The sequence below is a fragment of the Perna viridis genome, chromosome 14 (assembly GCF_037379345.1).
Source record: "Perna viridis isolate PV_CMFRI_1.1 ecotype Kerala chromosome 14, ASM3737934v1, whole genome shotgun sequence".
Classification (NCBI taxonomy): domain Eukaryota; kingdom Metazoa; phylum Mollusca; class Bivalvia; order Mytilida; family Mytilidae; genus Perna; species Perna viridis.
The window spans coordinates 26,007,921-26,033,769 of NC_142458.1; the positions used below are offsets into that span (position 1 = coordinate 26,007,921).

General features: G+C 33.9%; 1 protein-coding gene across 1 annotated transcript; it reads left to right on the forward strand.

The window, feature by feature from the left end:
* LOC148598786 (furin-like protease 1) lies at positions 1-22,758 on the forward strand. The gene is made up of 12 exons (XM_088560255.1): positions 1-183; positions 862-993; positions 1,768-1,848; positions 2,149-2,277; positions 8,739-8,809; positions 9,132-9,220; positions 10,230-10,408; positions 15,900-16,103; positions 17,336-17,451; positions 19,397-19,515; positions 21,671-21,788; positions 22,392-22,758. The coding sequence occupies exons 1-12, from the start codon at positions 1-3 to the stop codon at positions 22,756-22,758; spliced, it is 1,788 nt and encodes a 595-aa protein (XP_088416381.1).
* Positions 22,759-25,849: the final 3,091 nt, after the last annotated feature.

Genomic DNA, 25,849 nt, shown 5'->3' on the forward strand with positions numbered 1-25,849 from the left:
ATGGTGTCTTTAGTGTTGGCACATTATTTCGCAATTGGTACAAATTCCGGGAAGCAGCAAAGGAATCAGACAGTGGACAAACCGGATGCAGATGACATCATAATAAAGCTGAAACCCGGAGGAACTTTTGAAGATGTTGTAGAGATCTGCGACAAACACCCCAAATTCACAATTGGTAGACAGGTTAGTCAATTAAACATACATGTACGAGTTACTGCTCAGAATTTAATATACATGATGTTTTTTAAAGGCCCACTCCTTCCAGAATGCGCTACTCTGGATCATGATAGATCATCACAATAATCTTAATATGGTTTGAAATAAACGAAACTGTTAAAGAGAAGATTTAAAACACATAAATTATATATATCACGAGAATGTGTCTGTTGTTATTTCGAAAGTCTGAATGATGGATAATTTAATTGTTATAAAACGTAACCTTTCTGTGGTTGCTTCAGCAGCAATTTTTGGTTAAATGTATGTTTTCCTTGTCTTTCGTGCCATAACTTTTTTATTTCTTTTTATCGAATGAGGCAGTGATGTTATGGATTGAAGTACAAATGTTCTACGTGTAAAGCACATTTTTCAATAAAAGTCAAATATATTCAAGACTACACGTAAATACCAATGACGCTTATTTAAGTGTACCCTTCAATTCTTTAAAAAAAAACAAATCTTAAGTTCATGGCCCAACAATGGCAAAAAGGCCGAATAAAGAGGTTCAATTAACAATATATCAACTCATCTAATACATGCTTCTTTTTTTCGAATGAAAGAACGCGCGATCTTACGATAAAATGTCCAAGATTGAGCCAAAACATGCCCGCAATTTGGTCTCAGTGTTGTTATTTTTGTTTTCAGTTTGAACTTCTTGGAGACACATACGTTGAACTAGTAATTGACAAAGTAAATATACCGAGAGATCTAGTGTCAGGTGACGTAAGTCTAACAGAGGATGACGAAGATGTGTGTGCTATTAGAAAAAATGAGAAGGTACTAACATGTACATGTATGTCAACATATTACCATGGGATTGGATTATTACTTAGTTCATTGTTGTTATTATTTGTATTTCCAAAATTATTCCAAATTATTATGTTTAAGTAGCAGTCTTTATAAAAATCAGACAGGAGGGGATTCATGCTTGTCAAAAACCTACCAAATTCAGTTTTATTTCTTTATGCATGTCAACAACCCATCGACTTTAGTTTTATCTCTAAGACTTGTTCAGAAGCAGTTCCTGATCACATAACCAGTTTTAGTTTTTCATTTGGTTGTAGCGTTTTTCAGATAGAATTTGTACAGATTGTACGTGAAATTGGAATTTTGCAAGAATTACTGTTCTTGATTTTGTTTGATTTGATTTATTTTAGTGGAAGAAAAAGATTTTTTTCAAAAGTATGGGTAGGAATACAGAAATAAGTACTGTTATGTAAATATATAGCATATGTAGATTGAAAAAGAATCGTTTTTTCGGTGGGTTTTTCTACACAATGAGTCACTTTACTATTGGCAGTGTCTGAATCTTATGTGCACTTGTACTTAATATTTTATATAAGCGATATTAAGCTGAACTATAGACAACAACGAATTGAGACTGTTTTAAAGCTACAGTGCATTACATGTTGAACAATAAGAAATATTGGTAAACGTTTGTCTTTTTTAAAATGTATGAAATTAAATTAGATAGAAACGGCAGCTCATTAAACAAAACACGCTTCGTCCTTTGATTCCCTTTAATATGAAACAATTGCAATATCATTTTAGGTGGATAGTGTACAAATAGATTATAAACAAACGGTAGAAGTTATGGTATCAGACCAAGAATTAGACTACGCCTGGTATCTCGTGAGTATAATATCTGTATCGAAATGGTTGGGCAAAAAGTATGAAATAAGCAAACACAAACGTTTATATCCATCATCACTGTTTTATATGACTTTATGTATTTCAACTGCGCTAAAAAAACATGCATGTACAGTTTAGTGTAATTTACAACATAGAGAAAAAAATACATGTAACGTTCCGCATGATCAAGAGCTGATTTATTTCAAAATGCTACTTATGTTATTAAAAATATCGTTATGTTGGAGAATTATATATTTTCTTCATTGAGTATAAGACTGCTAAGGTATCAATTTTTTTTAGACAAAACAACCCAGAATGGCTTCAATGAACATCGACAAAGCTTGGAAGATGGGATACACGGGAAAAGGTGTCACCATCACAGTAGTCGACACACAAACACAGGTTAATCATACAGACCTAACTAATATAGTAAGTAGTAAAACTATAGTCATTTTTGTATGTGTATATCAGATGCCACTTTTTATAAGCTATCAATCCATATCAAATTCATACATTGCTATACAGTATGTCAGAGGCAATGTACGGTGCAAAAATTTCCAACGATGTTAAACTTTCAAATTTGCGAAAGCTATATTTTTATATAGCCAGGCTGGCCGAGTGGTTTTGGGCGCTAGACTTTGTGTAGGTGGTGTTGCAGTAGAGGGAAAGAAAAAATTGCTTCGCAAATTTGACAGTCCTGTCATCGTCGGGAATTGTTCAGTCCCTTCTACGCTCACATTATCTTTCCATTATCAATTTGGTCCGATGGAGTAGTGCAGCAAATAGAGTTATTACATTGTGAGACGTATATATATATATCTCCTACTATGGTATATCTAATCAAGTACGATAGATCTTATCTATACACATTTATACAGAAGACATTGTTCAAAAGTTAATTACGACAATTCAATTATTCAAAACTGTTTTACACATGTATATAGATAACATGTTTTTTTTTCTCGAATGATCAAATAGTTATTTGGATGACATATACTCTTGCATATAACTCACAAAACTTGAAATGAATGAAACTAATGGGAAAAAAGAAATAAATCTGATGCATGTACATGTATGACTGCCTCATTTCTTACTTTCCAACATGCAAACATGCAACATTCTTATAACCGGCCCTTACTTCTCCAGTTCACTTACAAACAAAACCTTCCATACAAGAAGTCACGATGACTTAAGTTGCAAATCAACAAACTTAATATATGGATTAGAATGCAACTTATGTGGTTTACTATATGTCGGAGAAACGCAACAACGATTAAATAAAAGAATGTGGGGTCATCGTTCGGGAATTAACAGCACCAAATTCCATACAATTTATCAACACTTTAATCAACAAGATCATTCAATCCTCTCCATGAAAGTTCGTATTTTAGAAAAAATTTACCATCCTACGAACAGTCCCGTTCTAAGTAAAAACTATCGTAGGGAAAGAGAGGAGTACTGGATACGCAGACTAGGTACTGCAGTACTTTACGGATGCAAAGACAACATCAAAAGTATAGGAAACCTTTCAAACCAATATAACAATAACATAAATGTGATGAATTTATTTGACAAAAATCCAAGACGGGAAAGGAGTCATGGCCATCGCCACTATATACGTCACCTAAGTTACATGATGTCTCCATAGATGGTCTCCTTCCTTTCATACAAAAACCTCTTGGAATTCATCACATTAGAACCAAACTTTATTCTATACCTCTCATTCTACTACACTCCCTTTACAAAACAAGTCTTGACACTCCTGTTTCTGTGTGAAAAGTCAAGATGAAGAAAAACGATCATTTCTTCCACTACCGTTTGTCAACAAAGGTATAGATGCAATTAATTTGGCTAACATACTCCATCACAAAAACGTTACCAACAAAATTCCCCCATATTTCAAAGACAAATCCATACTAATTATTTCATATTCCTATACTTCTCCCATCGCACCCAAAATTTTCAATTATAAAAGGCTATTGCAGAACCTCGAGATTGAGGACTTCAAGGCTAAACCACCTGACTGTTCTTGCAAAACCTCTCCATTCAAATATGGTCCTTCTGGTCACGTCGTTACGGGAGATTTAACCATTATCGAAAACGAATCTCTGCGTAATATCCTTTCTAAAGGTCCCAAGTACCGTGAACCACGCTCCATAAATTGAAATTATAACTTTAAAGTTCTTATGGATGCCGTCGAGGACTATGCAAGAAAATGGATAAAACGAGAACAAGAAGACATTGATTCTTTGTCAGAGTAGTTAAAGGCCGTGAGATCTTTAATTTTGAAACGAATGAAAGTTTTAAGTAGGTCAATGAATGCCAAGGCTACATCAGTTTTCAAAGACCCCGATGTAGCAAAAACATTGTCTATTATACATGACAAATATGTTGTCGTATCAGCAGACAAAGCCCAAAACAACATTGTTTTTGTCTGCAAAACGTTTTATGTCCAATGTTTATTATCAGAGGTAGACGTAGAAAATAATAGCAGTGATAAGACCTACATTGCCACCACTCTCTCCAAAGAAGAGATTGTAGAAAACCATAAATCTGTGCTATCCTCTTTTGGTCTATCTACCAAGGACGATGATTGTGATTTACCGTCTATGTACTGGATTCCTAAACTTCACAAGAATCCATACAAACAACGTTTCATAGCTGGATCTGCAAAATGTACCACCAAACCTCTTTCAAACCTTTTAACTTCTATACTCACAACTGTCAAAGAGGGTTTACAATCCTACCACAACACTTGTTACTCCCGTAGTGGTATTAATTCAATGTGGATCCTGAAAAATTCGAAAGATCTTTTGGAGACAATCAGTTCAAGACTATTATCTGAATAAAATAGCATTAAAACTTATGATTTTTCAGCACTGTATACTTCTAATCCCCATACTCGACTTAAAAACATTATACATCGTTGTTTTTCCAAAAAAGATGGTACACCTAGATACAAATATATAGTTCTTGGTAGAGATTCCTCATACTTTGTAAGAAATAATTCCAAATCATCTTCCAAATATACAGAGGAAGATGTTTACAAAATGCTGGAATTTTTAATTGACAACATATTTGTCCAGTGTGGTGGACGTGTTTTTCAACAAACTGTCGGCATTCCAATGGGAACAAATTGTGCTCCTTTACTTGCTGACCTATTCCTTCACTCTTATGAGGCTGACTTTATAGCTGATCTGATCAGAAGGAAAGAATATCGTTTTGCTAGATCCAATCTCAGTTTCCGCTATATAGATGACGTATTATCTTTAAACAATCCTAATTTCGGGAATTTGATACATCGCATCTACCTAAAAGAACTTGAGATAAAGGATACTACAGACACTGTAAAGTCAGCCTCATATCTTGACCTACACTTAGAAATCGATGGTAAAGGAAAACTATTGACCAAACTTTACGACAAACGTGATGACTTTTCATTCAGAATTGTCAACTTTCCTTTCATCTGTGGCAACATCCCTTCGGCTCCTGTATATGGAGTGTTCATATCACAACTCATACGTTATGCCAGAGCTTGCCGAAACTACGCAGACATTTTGTATCGCGCTAGAACTCTAACAAATAGGCTTCTGGAGCAGAGTTATGTTGCTACAAGATTGAAGTCATCACTACAGAAGTTTTATGGCCGTTATCATGAACTCGTGGATCGTTATGGTGTATCCATCAGCACCATGAAAACTGATTTATTTAATGGGTCATAGTTTTCCTTCCCTCGTTTGTCTACCCCGGACTTGACTTTTTATGAGGAACTCGGCGGGTGTTTCTAGAAAAGCAGGGGACGCTTACCCTACCAGTGCACCTGGTCCATACTCCCAGTTTTTAGAGGAGTCCGAGTTGCTCATTTACTTTTGTTACTTTGTATGTATGATTTTAGTTACTTTCTGTTCTTTGTTGTGTATGTCTGTTTTCCATGTCTGGTCTTTGTCCCTGGATTACATTCTTTTGATTACCGCTATAACCTTGGTTCCCTTGATTACTCTTCCATGTGTCAAATTGATTTTTTATTTTAAAAATTAAGTTGTCTATTTTGTTCGTTATTCTAAACATGTTATTACTTGTAAGATCTAACAAACACTCTATCCTACTTTCAGTTCTGGTGAACTTTTCATATTCTTCGTGTTTTTCTTAGGTAAAGTGCCTGTAAGAGTTGTATACTTTAGCCCCATTTAAGCGCCCCAAGTCAAGAATTTCTGGCCTCTGTATGTCTTGGTTAGTTTCCACTTTAAGTTCAGTTTATATTGCTTGAATATATAAAGTAATTATTTCGCCGCACCTATGTATAATTTTGTTTTGGGTCTAGCTGTGGCCTTCCCAGTTGTGTGAGGATATCTTCTGATACAAACATAGATCCTGTAAAGTCATTCTAATAGTATCATCCTGCAAATACACTGTAATTGTCTTTGTGTTATTTCTGTTTTGCTACGACTATTTACCTCAGCGACAGACATACATAGCTGGTGTCAAAGCTGTATATACTGATTGTATATTCTGTAATCATTTGTCATGTGGATACAAGTACAATGTATAATACAACTTACTGTCAGACTGTAGGAGATTATACAAAACCTTATGTGTCAATGAGATTCAGGACAAGGTGGTTACTGACAGGAAAAAAAAACCATTTTACTGTAGCTAAAATATTTTATTTGAATATACATGTATACACATTTTAAACAAGGAATAAGGGAAGTACATTTTTGTACAATGTTCAAAGAAAATCTGCGAAAAACAAAGTGTGTGCTGGGCCCAAGTAACAATGTCCGGGTTTGAAATATTAACAATATCTCAAAATTCTTTCCAGTGATATTATATTTGGATGTGTGTTCTCCGTGTGCACCGACATCATATTTTCTCATCCTCACAGTTAAAATACATGTACACATTTACTAGTCACGGGCAGTACCCGGATTTGTATATCCATTATCTCGTTACGGCGGATATTATTAAGATATCACGATGATTATTTTATCTTACACATCTACTAGGCTTACTTAATTACTTGGTATTCGGCCAACTTATTACATGTATATCCTGTTCACGTAAAATTGGCCTAATTTTCCCTGTAAACATTTCTACTCGAGAGCTCAATGTCTTATTTTTAGTATAAAATGTGTTTTACAAAGACTGGTGCATCACCGTACAATGTTGAGAGTCATCAAATAATTTAAAAAAACAAAGAAGATATACATGTAATGCTGCTCTCTGACTTTCACAAAATCTCACTTTAATATTATATTAAGTGGCACTTCAGCTAAGAATCATGCAAAATGTGATTCATGGGTAAAAAGCCTACATATTTTTATTTTTGATATTTTGTTTGAATTGCCATAGTAAACAGAAATTATCATTCAGTTTTTCATATAACCCGTGCTCTAAGGAGAAAAAAATTGTATAGAATGCACTGTAGATTTCAAAATTAAGGGAGATTAACTCTGTAAATGACGCTCAAATACAATAGAATCTACTGGATTTTCAATGTTGATAATCTCCTAAGAGCAGGCAGATTTGAATGAATTATTGCACATTTCATAGTAAAGACCCATAAAACAACTTAATTACAAAAATAAAATTTGTAGAATTTTTTAGGGTATATCACATTTTTCAGATTTTGCATGATTCTTACAAAGACAGCTTCTTAATATCTCATGTATCTACGTAGATCCTCTGCTGCTTTACCCGATACCACAAGGTAGGGTTGTTCTATACAGTTACATCATCTGCTTATGTTCACACTCGATCTGGACCTACTTTCAAGGAAGTATCGCTCGGATAGCGAAAGACATATTTTATATAGTCCAGTTGGCCGAGTGTTCTAGAGTGTTGGACTTAGTGCAAGCAGTGTTCCCATAGATGTCAGAGAAATTAAGGGGTTCGAATTCCGCTGCGTCGCAATTTTGCAACCAGCATCAATTCTAAAATTAAAATATACATGAATCACTAATCATGATCTTCTGTCTGGTTTTAGGCTAAAAACCACTAATTCCACTTTCCATAGGCTTCTATGCTAATTTCACAATATTCAATGACTTCTCTGGACTCTACCTTAACTTTAACCTGCAGAGGACTATATATCAGCATGATTCTACATATGTCAGCTCACAATCCTCAGAATGGCATGTGGGGTTAGCAGACTTGCAGTGCAGTACTGGTCACCGGAAGTGAAGGGTCTATAAATAGCATGGGAAATCCCAGTGTTTTCACAAGATAAAGGTATATTTAAAAATCATTATGGAGATTAGGCTTCACATCACAAGAAGCAAAATGCACCTATAAAATGTACAGAAATGTTTTTCCTGTCAGAAACTGTTTAATTTTTTTAAATAAGATGAGAACTTTTTTCACAGCACTATGAGGAACAGGGGTAATTTCTGCGTAGGACTATTTTTGCGTACGTTCCAAATGCTCATTGGTTGAATTGGTGGTCTGTAACCTTTAGGACAACGCTGTACTTACATGTATTTGACAACACAGTATTTTGCTTTTATTGTAATGAATAATATAATAATACTATCTTTAACAAATTACTTGTCTTGTCGTGTGTCATTTGAAGATAGAATCCTCTACGCCTTATTTATTTGCGTTCAAAATTATATATGACTCGTATTGTGTAATTTACGTAATCTGTCAAGCGCTTCCAACAATGTCTTCAACAGGGAAGTTCTACATATAAGAATGGTTCTGTCTGTACGAAATTGCACTACTATAGTATGAATGTTTCCCTAGTTTTCAAAATGGTCCATATTAAGACCTAAAACTGAACTCTGTGAGTTCAACATTTTTTATTTACTCGCTTATATGCTAGATTTTCGATTAGACACGTTTAAAACACAAAGTTAGAATTTCATTCTCATTTATAACCTTCTTTTCAGGACGCCAAAAATTCTATGAATGTTTTTGACAATCCAAGAACGAATCAGGAGTTGTTGGACGATGGCATTTGGTAATCAGTAACATCAATGTTGTCTAGTTTAAAGAATGAATTTAAGATTCCCTTATTTAAAAAAAAACAAAAAAACAAAAAATATATCAACCATTATGCACACATATGTTTTTAATTTGTTTTTTTTTACGTAAAATAAACTTTTTTTAACAACTTTTAAATTGAGCACTTGATTATCCTAAACATGTGTCATATATCTATAGATGTTACAGCATTTTGTATCACATATGTTGTATGAAATAATTAACAGCAAAACAAATCTATCCTCTAGAAGACAATACAGAGATTTAATTCCAGAACCTTATTTGTTATTAATTTACAGGCATGGTACCGCAGTATCGGGAATAATTGGAGCAACCCGCGGGAACGACTTTTGTACTACTGGAGTGGCGTATAACACGACTTTACTAGGTAAGTATATGTACATAGAAATGTATTACAGCGTGTATTTGTTTTTGAAATAAATGCCATTCCTATTTTGCACTAGCTGAGGGCAACTGTTCATTTTTTTCATAAGAAAACACCCAGTAAAATTGTCTGACTATCACATTTGAGTCTGCTAAACTATTCATACTACATGTATATATAGGCCTTTTAGAACAGTTTTTATACGACGGCAAACATGTTTTATGTGGTATAATGATATCATTCTGTCGTCATCGTCATCGTTGGCACTCGTTAAATTTATTTTTGTTTACGACAACTTGAGTAAAATCTATCCGCTCTTTTTGAAATTTTTACACATTTCTCTGTCGACATGGCGCAGGGGAGGGCCCTATAGTTCTTTTTTTAGGTTTTTGTCTTCCACCCTTTCTGGAAATAAGCGGATGAAAGGGTGAAATGGGTGTTATAATAGAATTGATAAGAAAAGCTTATAGTTGATTCAGATGTCAATTTGAAATTCTATTTTAGAATATTTTGACAGGTTATTCTTACCTTTAACCGAATATATATATACTGGATCCGATTAGAGAATTTTATTTTATTCTATATAAGAATCCCGTTAACGTCTTCAATCAGATTGCAGACAACACGGTTTTACAGTTACTACATGTAGTATTAGGGGTTAAATGGACCACATCTCATTTATCATACATGATGTATATAACTTTATAGACAGTTCAACAAACATGATATTTATGGTTTAGGTTAAAAATTGCATACAAGTACATATACAGACTAACACTATTCACACGGTTCTTATACTGTAGTTTTCTTAAGTCCCTATTTAATTTCGCTATCAATGCATTTATCAAACCCTCAATGAAAATATGAAGACTTTCAATTGCCAAAGGCAGCAGTAGGACAATTGTTGTAATTTTTTGTGTTGGTAAAAATGAATGGTCTCCCGCATCACGGGAACATACCAATTAAAGGCATGTTACAACGTAAACATATTGCTTCTTTTCTCCTTATATAGCAGTGGGGCTACTGTCCGAAAATTCTGTGGTATTAACAGTCGCTGAAATAGTTGAAGCTCTCACGCACAACTTGACATCAGTAGACATTTCCTCAAATAGTTGGGGTGCTAGTACGTCGTATGGTTTTCAGTCACCAAACGCCATTATTGAATCTGCAATAGAGCACGGAGCGACAGTCGTAAGTTCACACATTTAGATAAGTATATGCTATAATACTTTAATATCATTATCATAATGATCCAATGAAGAACATGTTAGAATGCGTTGTTTTCTGACTGTAATAGTGAAACTATTTAAAACAATGATATATGTGTTCTTAAAGGGATGTGATATTGCTAGAAAAAATATTTTTACTCCTTTGATATTTGCATGTTCAAGCAATCAGAGATCAAGCTACGACTGAACCCCCGGTCGACAGGAAGGACCAATACAACAGTCCAGGTTAAACGTTTACCTGTTTTGTATGATATTACGAAATAAACAAAACAAAGTAAAAAAGACCACCCCCCCAAAAAAAAACAAAAAACAAAAACAAAAAAACACAAAGAAAAAAACTACACAGTAATACTAAAGTTAAATTTATTACAGTTCGTATAATCTATAAAAAGATACGAACAATATAAGGCACACGTTGCCATGTTAAGGGACGAAATGTCCATCAACACGGGTATTCTGAATTTTATGGAAAGCGAGAGATGCCTTCATTCTTCGAAGTTTATACATCATACTACAGAATTTTAACATCTGCATATCTACAGAGTTTCTTTATTTATAAAAAATATCACTTTCAATGTCCCAAGTATAAGATTCTTTTGACAGAGTTTTAAAAGCATATACATTGTATTTTACTGGTAGTTTTTTTAAACGCAAAAAACAACGTGTATCAAATACATTATATTGCTGATAAAAATTTTAAAAAAATCGTTTAAGTCAGTTCTGCTCATATAAAACGTGTTTAAAAAAAAACTGGAAAGCGTGGAATAATGATAATTATAATATAACATGCTTAAAGTTCTTTAGACCACAGCCAGAGTAAAAAGAGTTGTAAACTCATGACCAATATTTTGTGCATGAAAAAAAATATGAAGATACTTGTCCTATTAAAGTTCAAATAAATTTAAACCGCATTCGACGGCTAAATCTCATATTGGCGCACTTTTTTTATTTTGTAATGTATTGGCAGTTTTGATCATATTTAGGCTAATATTCGAACGTTAGTCAATAAAGGTACATGTACATATTAAAACTCCTGGTAAACAAATGTACGTGCATTTGAAATAAATCACTCTGGTACTACCAATGGCGTTATATTGTATAAGTCCGCATAATGACATAAGGCGCGTAGCTGAAGCCAAATTGAAGTGTAGGCAAAATTACGGCAGGGGGTCTGGGGGCCACTTAAGGTTTAAGCCCCCCCCCTCCCCCCGAAGCTCCGCGGAGATAGAGTTTTAGAGCATCATTTATGCTTCTCCTGGATGTATTTTATCTCCCAAAAAAAAATAAAATAAAATATTAAAAATTGGCAAAATTAAGTGCAGGCAAAAGCTTTTTTGCCTAACGGCAGCTACGCGCCTGGACGTGATTAAGGTTAACTTTATCACTATTCGCTTAAACATTTTTAAAGTACAAATATCAGTTTTTGATTTTTTTATGTTGTGAACTTAATTAGATTTTAAATTTAAGTTTGCTGGGTCGCCTAGAATTCAATAAGTATTCACCTGCTTTATTTTCACCTTGAAATGCATTTTGCTCTCAGTCCTCCGTCATTATCTTCCCCACAATATAACATATAACATAAATGTGTGTTACCGGTAAAATAGGATGGCCGCCGTGCAACCACCTGCTGCCACTCATCATTTTTTACGATGATCTTCAGTTGCCATTGTACATGTGTTGTGTACGAGCCTCAGCGGAGGACATCACATATGACGAAACTGAATAAATATAGTTATCATCTCAGCTTTCCATGGGTATCAGGAAAGTTGCGTTATCACTAGAGATATCGGGTTGAATACAAGTAACATGTTTATTTACCCCTACCCGCCTATACTTCAATATTACATGTTTATTTACATGTACCCCTACCCGCCTATATTTCAGTGTTAAAATCCCTAGAGTATTGTCAGTAACAATGCTTAATTGTTGTATTTTCCGTTTCACACCATCACATTTGAAACTTCTGGTGTTCTTTTGACGACTCATGGCGATTATATAAGCAGAATTTATCGAATAATGAAAAAAAAAATAACAAAGATTTTCGAGAAAAATGCTACCTGTACAAAGTACAGTTCAGTTCTAACCTCTATTCTATCCTGTCAGGACTTTGCTGTCGTAGAACAGTTCTAAACTGTCAGATACTGTTCTGACCCGCGACACATCTTGTCAGGGCCTGTCAGGACTTTGGACAGGCTCTGTCATAATCTGTCATGGGTCCTGACACCCTCCTGTCAGGAACTGTTCTAGGTAGAACAGATACATAGATTTGAGACAGTCATTAGCTCGAGAATACTTCTCTGACTGAATTACATACAGTACATGTACGTGATTCAAAAATAAAAAGGCGTAGCACCCGAATCCCGATTCGTACGACGGGAAGGAAGCCTTGCTATGTTTAAACTTTTTTTCCCATTTTCTTACCCGACTTTTATGTATGGCATGCAATACCAACAAAAAATATTGCCTGCCGCACTTGCTACGCACCAGACTTTAAATAATTTGGACTGAATTCGTTCTTTTGGTGGCAGATACAGAGTACCTATATATATTGACAATTTTAAACAATTTATACAGAAATTTTAGACCTTATGGAACTTTAAAGTGTTCACACTCGTATACTTTGAAAGAATATGACATTTTTTAAAGAATTTTGACTGATGTAAGTATACATTTTTGAAAAAGTTTGTCTGAAATACAAAAGTAGCAGTCATCCACATGGTAGTTATATTACCAAAAAATAGTTTTTTAGTCAATAATTTCAGACACTCGTGGAAATCAAAAGTGCTCGCACTCATACATACTGCAAGAATAAGATATTTTTCAAAGATTTTAACGCAAATAAATGTGTCACAATCACCCACGTGATAGTTGTATTGAAAAATTTAGCATTTCAGTCATTGATTTTAGACCGTCATGGAAATTAAAAGTGCTCGCATTCATACATTTTGCAAGAATATGCCATTTTAAAAAAAAAATTGACTCAAATTAAAGTGTCACAGCCACTATATGATAGTTATATTGAAAAATTTAGCATTTTAGCCATTAATTTTAGACCCTCATAAAAATTAAAAGAGTGGGCACTCATACATATGCTGGAATATGACATTTTTGAAAAATTTTGACAGAAATATGTGTGTCACAGTTACGCACATGGTAGTTACATTGAAAAATAAGCATTTAGTTAGTCAATAGTTTTAGACCATTATGAAAAATAGAACTGCTACAATGTAGTACTCACACATTTTGCAGTTTTTAGAAATTTTACTTAAATACTGAGATATACCAAACATCTGGAAGTTATCGGTTAACACTTTTAATCTTAGAACAGAAACATAGACCTTTAATTTTATAATTAAATAATTTAATTTAATTAATATCACAGATGTATGACAGAATGTAAAAAAATATACATGTAAACAATGATAATTTTGAACGATGACTGACTGGGCCGTGATCGACGACAATTGGAACATGAACAACGATCGAGTGATTGTGGTATGATGATCACGACGAGCTCTCTGTATAATTTAAAATTCAATGTAAATTTTGAAATCAAGATGTGTTTCCTAATCGGATTTGCTAATTTACACCAGTCAAACCGTTTCATTTATTAATCGTCGACTTCCTGTTCTAAATTACGTCACACAGAGTAGATTTGGTGTCAGGAACTGTCCAGGGGTATGACAGTTTAGAACAGCTTTTCGTATTTTCTTTGTCACGACTAAGGGCAGTTTCTGTCAGGATCTGTCGGGCAAAATGTGTCCTGACCCAAGACAGCCTCTGTCAGACCCTGTCAGGATCTGTCAGGATTTCTGTTCTATCTGCTGTCGTAGAACATAAATCCTTACAGATTCTGACAGAATTTAAGAGAGGTTAGAAGTGATCGCAACTGTACCTCTAGAAAGCAAAATGGCCATTCACAGCACACCGCCACTGTAATACTCATTTTTGGTCGTAAATAATTAAGATATTGATGAATCCGATTTCATTGTAGGGGTTAATTTATACAATGTAATATAATCGTGAAAAAACGAGAATTTCATAATTTCAAATTTTCTTCTTTTTCGCCCGTTTTTGCTATAATTTTTTTTAAATGAACATTATTAATAGGGAAAAGTAGGTACGTGTTTTCGTGTATTGTTTAATGTCTTTGTGATGTGTGGGTCCTGCATGAAAAATTAAAAAAAATAAAAAATAAAAAAAACCAAGAACAGCAAACAAAAAAAAAAAAAAAAAAAAAATAAACAAAAAACAAAAAAACAAAACAAAACAAAAAGAAAAAAAAACTCGATCAATGCATTTTGATATAGTAACAAGAGTTATTAATGCCTTTTTACCGTTTTTCTTTTAATTTTAGTATTTTGATCAGCCATCGTATTACACTCCTTGAGACGTTTAGGTTTCCCGCACTCTAAACGCTCACCAAACGCACGATAAACGAAGTTCAACGCTTCTATCGTGCGTTTAAACGAACGATAAACGCACGATAAACGGACGCTCCCGGTGTGCGTTTAAACGCACGATAAACACAAACGCTCCCAGCGTGCGTTTAAACGCACGATAGATGAACGCCGAAAAATAATAATATTGACATATAATGAAGACCGAAAAAATAGAAAATAAAATTAATGAAATTATATAAATTGATAATAGGAAAAATTATAATAAATAACAGTTAAATCAAGGAAATAATCAAAGTATAAAACTAAACGAAAGCTCCTATCGTGCGTTTAAACGAATGCTCCTATCGTACGTTTAAACGAATGCTCCTATCGTTTGTTTAAACGAACGCTTCTATCGTGCATTTAAGCGAAACGCTCCTAGCGTGCGTTTAAACGAATGCTCCTATCGTTTGTTTAAACGAACGCTTCTATCGTGCATTTAAGCGAAACGCTCCTAGCGTGCGTTTAAACGAACGCTTCTATCGTGCATTTAAGCGAAACGCTCCTATCGTTTGTTTAAACGAACGCTTCTATCGTGCATTTAAGCGAAACGCTCCTAGCGTGCGTTTAAACGAACGCTTCTATCGTGCGTTTAAACGACACAAAACGATGTGTAAACGCTCGATAAACGATGCACAAACGCGAAAATAGGAAACGTGAAGGTCTAAAGGAGTGTAACCGGAGGTCAGTCTCGTCATGGAGTTTTTCAATTAGCTTAGCATTTGTAAACTAAAGACATGAGGTTTTTACTGACGAATGACATGTTTCCTGTTGTAATTCATGAATTACTAAATTTGTTTTACCCCAGTAATTAACTTCAAACGTAGCATCGAGAAAATCTATATTTGTCTATTTCGACAAACGTACATGCATAATCGTATATCTACCAATTATTCTGTGATTTAGGTTTAGGTACTTTATTTTGTAGTACACTGCACCAGTCTCCCCTAGGTAAATATTTTACCTTTAAATCATATATGCTACTTGATAAAATGTGCATACTTTTTATAGGGTAGGCAAGGAAAGGGTATCATCTACGTCATCGCAGCTGGCAACGGTGGACCCCAGTCAAACACAGCAATAAATCCCTTGCTCACCAATATCTACACCATACCTATAAGCTCAGTAGAGTATGATACTGTCGTTAGCTATGGACAAATAGGCTCTAATATTTTTGCTGTTGGTTATGGTGGCAGTTCGAAGGATAAATTAATAGTTAGTACATTTGGTACAGTCAATTCAAAGTTACTCTCTATCCATTACGGTAGGGCCATGATCTGGTCAGTTCAAAGTTTAACTCTCTATCTATTACGGAAGGGCCATGATCTGGTCAATTCAAAGTTCTACTCTCTCTCCATTTCGGAAGGGCCGTGATCTGGTCAATTCAAAGTTTGACTATCTATCCATTACGGAAGGTCCATGATCTGATTAGATCTTTCTGTCGACTTTCTAATTGCGGATTCACTCGACCCATCAACCGTTCGCGAATGGAATAAACTTGATACACATGTAGATATACTAGCGAAATACAATTCTTTTCTAAATAATGTGTCAGATACCTAGTTTATACAGGGCAAAGCCTTCTTATTACTCACACGGTCCCCATGAACATACACTTTGTGTACATTTTGTACACTTTCGACGTTTAGCTTCATCCATTCACGCGGACATTTTTAAAGTTAATTGTATATCAAGTCCGCAGTTCAGATGTGGGGGAAATAGTTATTATGTTGTTCACTTTTCACGGCATGTCCAAATTATTCTGAGATCCGAGAAACGCTTTTTACATAATTTAGCCGGATGAAATACGTCGATAGAAGTTAATGCTCATTTACCCTCTTGCGGTGACGAGGGTGTGTATCAAATGAGATCAATATAACTTAATTTGATGAGGTATTAAGATATATAACACACAAATCGGAATGCCAAAGGATGAAAACCCTCACACTACAGTGCATGCTTCCGTGTTTGTATTATAGTTGTTATGACAATTGCATTGAAGGAGAGAAGACCACGTAAGTTTAAATAGGTTCTGTTCTATCCTGGTTTGTTCTTTGATCAAATAAAAATCGTTATAAATTAAGATTTGCTACATTAATTTTCTTTAAAAAATGTTTCGTGAAAACCTTCATGATAAATACAGTATGTCACTTTTCTGGCGTATGTTCTCCTAGACATACATGTACATGTAGGAGGACTCGTTTATTGTTTTTTTTTATTCTTTTGTGGGTAAAATCGGAAATACTCTGTCATTTTCAGTACTTAACACTTTAGTTGAACAGGAAAGGTTCAGTAGTTCCGATTAGTATTTGTACAGTATATAATTTCTTATTAGACCCAATATTTGCCATTGTCCTCACAAGTATTGTTAAGTAAAAAAGTAAAACAAAGCACTAAAAAAAAACATAAAAATAAAACGTCATTATGTTTAATTGCTTTCTTTCCAGCGTTCTCTGTTTCCAGTTGACATTTGTAGTATCTCTACAGGTCTAGCCGGCATTGCTGGTACGTCGTTTTCCGCTCCTCAGGTGTCAGGGATTATCGCTCTTGCATTTGAAGCAAAGTGAGTAGATTTAGCGCAATTTTTTTTTCATCACTTTTTATTCGGATTAGAAAAAAAAACTCGACCCTCTCGATTGATTTATTGTACAAATAAAATGAACATCGATCTGTTTAAATTCCGAACTTGTGATTGTGACTATCAAACTACTCGTTGAAATTTGATACTAAAATTAAATTATAAGGAATTACTTTTATATGTGTTTAGTCTATTTGAAAAAGCATCAATGCACGCGGTGCACACTTGTCTAGTTTGCTGATTTATGCTATTTCTTTATAAGCCAAACCATGTATATATTTAGCAGTCATACTTAAGAACGCCAATGTAACGAAGGTGTTATGTACATGTATCAAAAACATCTTTTCGTGTAATCAAAACTGTGATATTTGTACATAAGGATCGTTACGCTAAGTTCACATTGATAGTGTTGTGTTACAAAATTGTATTTGCCTTGCTTTTTAGTTCGCCTGGCCGATGGCCATGTGAGATATTGCCATCACTTGGCGTTCGTCTTGTGACCTCGTCGTCTTTAACGATTTTTCAAAACTCTTCTCCTCTGACACTACTTAACCAATTGTAACCAAACTTAGTATGAATGTTCCATGGGGTATCATGCATAGAACTGATATGGGGATTTTTGGTCCGTCTAAAAGCATGGCCGCCGTTACTAAAAATAGAACATAGGGGTCAGACAATGGTATTTCGCATATATCTCCAAAACGGTTAGGTTTAGCCCATTCTGAATGGGGTAAAAGTCTTCAGCATGATGAGATCTATCTGCGGTCAAATTTTCATTTCAATCCATTTAGCTATGTTGGAGTTATTGCCTTTTTTTCAACGTTTTTGAACGTATTGGTACGATTGTTTTTTTTAGGATATCTTGAAAAGAACTAATTTGGGGATTTTTGATATGTCTAAAAACATGGCCGCTGTTACTAAAAATAGAACATATGGGTCAGACAGTAGTTTTTCGCATGTACAATGTATCTCCAAAACAGTTAGATTTAGCTAAATTCTGACTTAGGGTGAAAGTGTTTAGCATGATGAAATCTATCTGCGGTCAAATTTTCATTTTAATCCATTTAACAATGTTGGAGTTATTGCTCCTTTTCAACGGCTTTTGCTATTTTAAATGTCATTTCTTTCAAAAATCTTCTGCTCTGACACTACTTTACCAATTGTAACCAAACTTGGTATGAATGTTCCTCGTAGTATCCTGCATAGAACTAATGTGGGGATTTTTGATTTGTCAAAAATCATGGCCGCCGTTACTAAAAATAGAACATAGGGGTCAGACAGTAGTTTTTCGCATATACCTCCAAAACCGTTAGGTTTATCCAAATTCTTTCAATAGCGGAAATGATCCTAATTATGAGGACTACAAGAGTCTTCTGGGACAAAAGTTGTCAGATGACTCCTTGCAAGAGTTATTGCCCTTGAAAGGAAAAAAAATGACCTTTTTCACAGTTGTCAGTCAGTATCTTGAAAACTATGATAGATTAAAAGAAACTTTCAATTGTTAAGATGAACCTTATGATAAGTCCTACCGAAGACCTCTTGAGTCAAAATTTTTGGAGAACTTCTGGATAAATTTATTGCCTTTGAAAGGCATAATTCAACCAGGTGAGCGATTCAGGCTCCTGGGAGCCTCTTGTTAAGCTCAATAGAATCCCTTCCATAAATCGCACTTTATTGTAAAAAAATGCTTTGAGAACATATGTATATTTTATTAAAACATTTATTCTACGAATGAACTCGTGATCACTACGATTAGGTGTGTGTGTGTGTGTGTGTTTGTGACATTTATTGATTATGAATTTTTTAAATATTTTTATTAATGAAATACAATATTGTTTTTGTGTATCGACCAACGGTCGATGTTTCGTTCATACTTCTAATAATCATATTAATGCGTGCGTGTAATAGTTTAAGAATTTGTAAATTGTAGCAATGACCTCACATGGCGGGACGTACAACATCTCTTAGTAAGGTCATCAAAACGTCATAAGTTTAAGGACAACTATTATCCAGGGTACAAATGGAGAAAAAATGGTGTTGGATTTTTTTGTAAGTCATTCTGCATTGTGAAAACATAATTTCTTTTTCGATCTTAGTTTACATGAATTTCAATTTTGAGATTTAAGGGTAATCATACATTTTTTTGTACCCTGCTTTATAAGAAAGGGTACACTATTGTCTGTCTTACAGATGAATGTGATATACATGTAAGTCATGTGCAACACTCACTTCTTGCGGGACGTCTTGAATTTATTTTGCCCATATGGAATTAATATAATGTTTTTGTAATAGTTCTTCTTGCAAGCTTAAAACAGATGTGCCATATCGTGAGAATTAATTAAACCTTTGGTTTTATTTTGACCGTAAAATAAAATTTGGATGCGAGGGCATCACGACAAAGGAAAAATTGCAAAATATGTTTTTTATATGTTTCAAAACATATGTAAACATATGTTTAGAACCGGTATGTACTTTATAAAATGGTTTTGCCCATTAAGTTTATGAACTGCACATTTTGCCCATATTCATATGAAAAGATATACATGTATCTTTTATAATAGAAATCATCTGGGAAACATTTTGTAACCTACAGTTAACGTGATACATGTATATGCGCTACAAGTACTTAAATATTAATCGGAATTTTGACATTGGATGTATAAAATAATAATATGCATTGTCAATGGTATTGAAAGTGGCAGAGACAGGTTCAATGTATGTTCTCTTACAGTATATGTTGTGCTTCATTGTTTAAACTAAATTAGAATCCAGAATGCGTTTTACACTAACTGATACTAGATCGTCATATATGATGAAAAATACAGCCTAGTGTTTCTTTTACCTTGAATGAATCAAACCAAATTTCAACAGCATTTCGCGCAATGGAAGTTACCCATACTAGAAATATATATATATATATGGAAATCAATACAGTATATTTCAATCAGATTTTGCTTTTGCTTGTGAAATTTCTGCTCTTTCAAAATCACGTGATAGTATTATGAATTACATTTATTTTTTTATGTTATCGTGTATAAATCAGGGGCAATAACTCATGTTGGACTTCAGCCGTAGGGTCATCAATGATGCATAATGAAGGATTCATATCTTATAATATTTCATACCATTGTTGTCACTGTAAATTTGTGAAAATACTATACATCGCTTCTTGCTGTTGAGCAATTTATTGTTTAACATATACATGTATCTAGCATGTGGTAGTCTACATATTACCTACCACTGCACAAAGTCAAATATTTTCAAAGGGGTTTTAGAAAGAATAATCAAGGGAACCAAGGTTATAGCGGTAATCAAAATAATGTATTCCAGGGACAAAGACCAGACATGGAAAACAGACATACACAACAAAGAACATAAAGTAACTAAAATCATACATACACAACAAAGAACTTAAAGTATCTAAAATCATACATACACAACAAAGAACTTAAAGTATCTAAAATCATACATACACAACAAAGAACATAAAGTTACTTAAATAATACATACAAAGTAACAAAGTAACAGAACAAATGCTGTTTGACATAATTTCTTGTTTTAATTGTAAGTTAACGGTGTATTATCGCAACTGTTATCGATATATAAATGTTCAGCAACAATGATTCATATTTCAAAATTACATTAAGTAAATTTGAAAGTGCAATGTAATAATATTAGCTGCCGAATATCAAATTTTATTACAAAATGGAAGCCAACTTAATTGGCCAATCATTCTTACACAATTAAGACAAAGGCTTTATAAAACGTTAACATGACTATATGGTGACATTCCACTTCGCAAAGACTGTTTCCCTTCTCGTCTACCCCGGACCTGGCTTTTTATGAGCAACTATACGGGTGTTTTTAGACAAACAGAACAAGCAGAGGACACTAACCCTGGTCCATGATTCCAGGTTTTAGTTGAGTTGATCGCGTTGCTTATTTACTTATGTTTCTTTGTACGTATAGTGTTATTTATTTCATATTCTTTTTGTGTCTCTCTCTATTCCCTGTGTGGTCTTTGTCCCTGGATTAAAGAACTAAATTATTTTGATTTCCGCAAGAATCTATATTTCCTTGATAACTCTTTAGTGGCGTGACATTATAACTTTATGAGCATTGGAATCAGCATAAATCATATAAAGCGGCAGAAAAAAAAATAACAGTTAAATTAAATGTATACGTGTAATATATTTACATTCAGTTCACCCAAAAATGGGCTTTGGCCTTGTCGATGCTCTTCAGATGGTGAAGACGGCAAAAAGTTGGAAAACAGTCCCAGAAATGCTTAGTTGTACATTATCTGCCATTAATATAACCGGGTGTGTATACATTATCTGCCATTAATATAACCGGGTGTGTATACATTATCTGCCATTAATATAACCGGGTGTGTATACATTTTTTTAATAATGTTTAATATGATACTTACATGTACATGTAGGAAATCTGTCACTGTACTAGTGTGTCAAAATGATAGAAATAATTATGACCTATGTTCAGGATTGATATGAAACAAACAATTCAAGTAGGGTAATTTTCTCTTTGACATGTTCACCATATCCATTCTCGGTTTATATCAAGTGACACAAGAAAAAACATAGTTTAAGGTTCTTTGTTGTATCACCACAGTAACTAATGATCATCCATAGTCAAATGTCGCATGAAACATTTTATCTGTGTAAGAGAAATACAATGTACATGTATATACATTAACACTACCCTCAAATATGTTTGGTCAATCAAATTTGCTGAATTAAGTTTTAAAGTATTTTTTAGAGAACCCGAATTATACACTTTTCGATAGCATCCTCTCTTTCGATTGTCAAATGATTGACTCTTTCACATAATTTTTAATAGAATTTGATATTGCAAAATTATGCATTTTTTGTCGCTCTGTTTACTGTCGGAACATTTTATTCTAGGATTGCAGAAAATAGAAAGTATCTGATTGGTTACCTTCCTGTGTCCAGGCGTGATTGCTCAATACGATTTATTGAGAACGTCCGCGTCACTGTTGATGTCACGTACTCGGCATTCCGTGGGTTTACGGAGATTGATATTGTTTCTCCTAGGAGAACTAGAAGTCCGTTGTTAGCTGAAAGGGTTGGCGATAATAGTAACTATTTACCTGGTTCATTTCAATGGACATTCCGAACTGTACATTTTTGGGGAGAGAGCACTCGTGGTAAATGGAAGCTGATGACTCGATCTTTATCAAATTACGGAACAGGTTGGTATATGTGTTTGTATACTACGTTAAGAAGGGGAAGAGGAAGTGATGTAATGTAGCAGTGTAACGATATTGGTACTATATATTTTGTAATATTTGATTCTAGACATTTTCTCGAAATATAACATTATCTTTTCCTATGATGACAAGTTTACCTTATGTCTCATGAATGTTTTGTATTTACTCTTTATTACCTGAAACTTTCAATATGTTCAAGTACATTAATTGTATGTGGAACATAAAAATTGACTATGATAATATCAATGCATAGCTGTTGTTTCAAATGAGAATAAGGAGCGATTTGAAATATTTCATTCCGATGTATTCAATTATTGAACCACATTTAAAAAAATTTCAAAATGTATTATTCTATGACAATATTCCATTAACTACAATATTTTACAAAAGTATATAAAAGTGATTGCTTTTTAAAAAAAATAGCTAATAACTATTGTAGTGTTTGTTTTCAAAACTTGTGGAATCTAAATTCTAGGCATTGTTAATATATTAAGCTTTACAAATTCTTATGATATTAACTTTTGTCCGGAAACGTCACCAATTACATAATAAAATGTGGTTTAATTAATTCAAGATTTTCAAGATTTTATTGATACACTCAGATACAATTAAGGTAACATGAGGTCAATAATAAATATATAAATACACAATGACAGGAAGAATAAGTTGACAGAAAGTAATACAATAATCATAGAAAATATTTGTTAAGTTTGCTTACAAAAGTTGGAATATAAGATAACAATTTTACATGACAAAAAGTTAACATTCCTTTCATCTTATAAACATTGGGATTCACATAATAATACCTTGGTATGTATGTTTGCCTAAGCTGAACAATAAATTCATTACCACAGATAAATAGATAGTGGTACTCATCTCCTATACCATTCCTACACAGAGGACATATCCTCTCATGTCGAGGGGTCTTATTCCATCTACCCGTTTCGATTGGTAGTTTTAGATTACATGTTCTTAATTTCGTAATATATTTTCTTTTTGACTCCGGCAGCCGTAAGAGGTAATTCTCGATGCCAAAATCTGTTTTAAAAGTTTCATAAAAATTCCCTTTAGATGAATTCACTATATTCGAAAACCAACTCTGAATAAACTGATCCCTAAAGCGGTTATACAAAACAGGCTTTAGAGTATTCCATTCAATGTGTAGTTGATTTGCAAATATGTATCCAAGGCCAGTATTGTCAAATAAGGATCTGATGTGGGCAATCCATCTAAAGTTCATGCCTTCGTTAATGTTTAAAGCTAGCATCAACTTGTAAAGAATGCTACTAAGTTTTGTCTCATTCTTTAAAAGTCTACACCAGAAAGAGACCATTCTCATATTTGCTCGAACATGTAATGGGTGACGTCCAAGTTCTCCATACACCATGAAGTTTGGGGTCGAAGGTCTGAGATGCAGTGTGAAATAAACAAAAACGAAACTTTGCGTAGAATGTTTTATAATAACGGAAAGGGCGAATTAAGTAGAACGATGTTAGATATGACATTAATCGTTTGCAAAATATACGCGTCATAGTGTTAACACATGGACAGGCACAATGTTTCATTCATTGACGGTTGTAACAGTTATTGTTTGGTTTCATTCATGATGGCACACGTGGCTCGTGGCGAGTGCTACCGAGTATGTGTATAAGTGATTGTTACGGAATATAATATAACTTTTCTTAAAACAACGTTTAGTATCTTTATCAAATAGGAATGTGATGTTCATTTGCGCTACTGAAATGAATGAAAACAGCCGATACACATCGGAATGTTACGTATCAGTGTCTGATTACATGATCAAGGTGGACAGTAATTGACACACATACACAAGCCCATCCCAATAAGTCGCGTGTTGCTCATATAACAATTGTATCGACCACAGTTGTGGTCTGAAAGCCTGTGAATGACGTCACATTAGAATCAGGCAATTAACTTTAAATTAACGTTAAAATTTCAACGTTGAACTAACGTTAAATATTTTCAACATGAAAATTATGAAGGCTCAAGCAATTATTATTCCCAATTTATTTGTTTATCTAACATTAAAATTTAACATTATATTAACGATAATTTAATGTGAAATTAACATTAATTTAACTTTAAATTAACGTTATAATAAGCTCATTTAACGTTAATTGCTCGTTTTTGTTGATCTAATTTTTAATTATAACATTAAATTGACGAGTTTAAATTACCTTTGCCTGTGTGTTATTATACCAACCACTTATACCTGTATGTTTTTATTTTCATAGTTGGACCTGTCTCCTGGTCAGTTACGTTTTACGGAACCGCTGAACACCCGAGATCGAAGTCTTAACGCTCACTTTGTCTTGATTGAAAAACTGAATCATGTTTGTCTGAACAGATCCTGACACGAATTTGGCCACAAAGATAAGCGTATCTAACACTTGCTATACTTATAAATCTTTATAAATCTTGTCTATTAAATGAATATAACAATGCGTTTTATCATTAGGATTACAAAATAACAAATACATCTATGCATATTAAGTGTTTGTTTGTGTGTTTGTTTCTGATTTTGTTAATAAAAACGTCTGTTAAAAAACAGACCAGCCGTAATGATCTCGTAGAGTACAAACCCAAGAAAAAGAATAAAAGGATTCCCTTTGTGCTTACTTACCATCCAGCCTTTGGGAAACTTTCGCAGCTACTGCATTCGAATTGGGAAGACATTCATAAATATCCTAAGCTCTCCAAGCTCTTTCCTGGGGCCGCGATCCTGACATTCCGTAGACCTAGGAGTCTAAGAGATGCCCTAGTAAGAGCAGAGATTTCTTTTATGTAGTCTTAAGTAGTTTTACCCAAATAGTTTCTAAGACAAAAAATGGCTGTTTATTTGTATCTAACTACATGTAAGTTCCATCTATAAACTATCTGCTCAGTAAGCAATAGGCTTTAAATTTGTCTTTGACAACAACAATCTATTATTCTTTTGTATTATCAATTCACACGCCAATACTGAACCAGACAAGAAAATTATTTCACCTTTATTCAGATTGATTTGACCCATCCTTTGCTTAACCCTTGTTGATGTATGCATTTCGTGACTAAGCATTGTAATATATACATATCATAATGCAGGTTAAAGGCTAAAGTTGCATTTAAAAA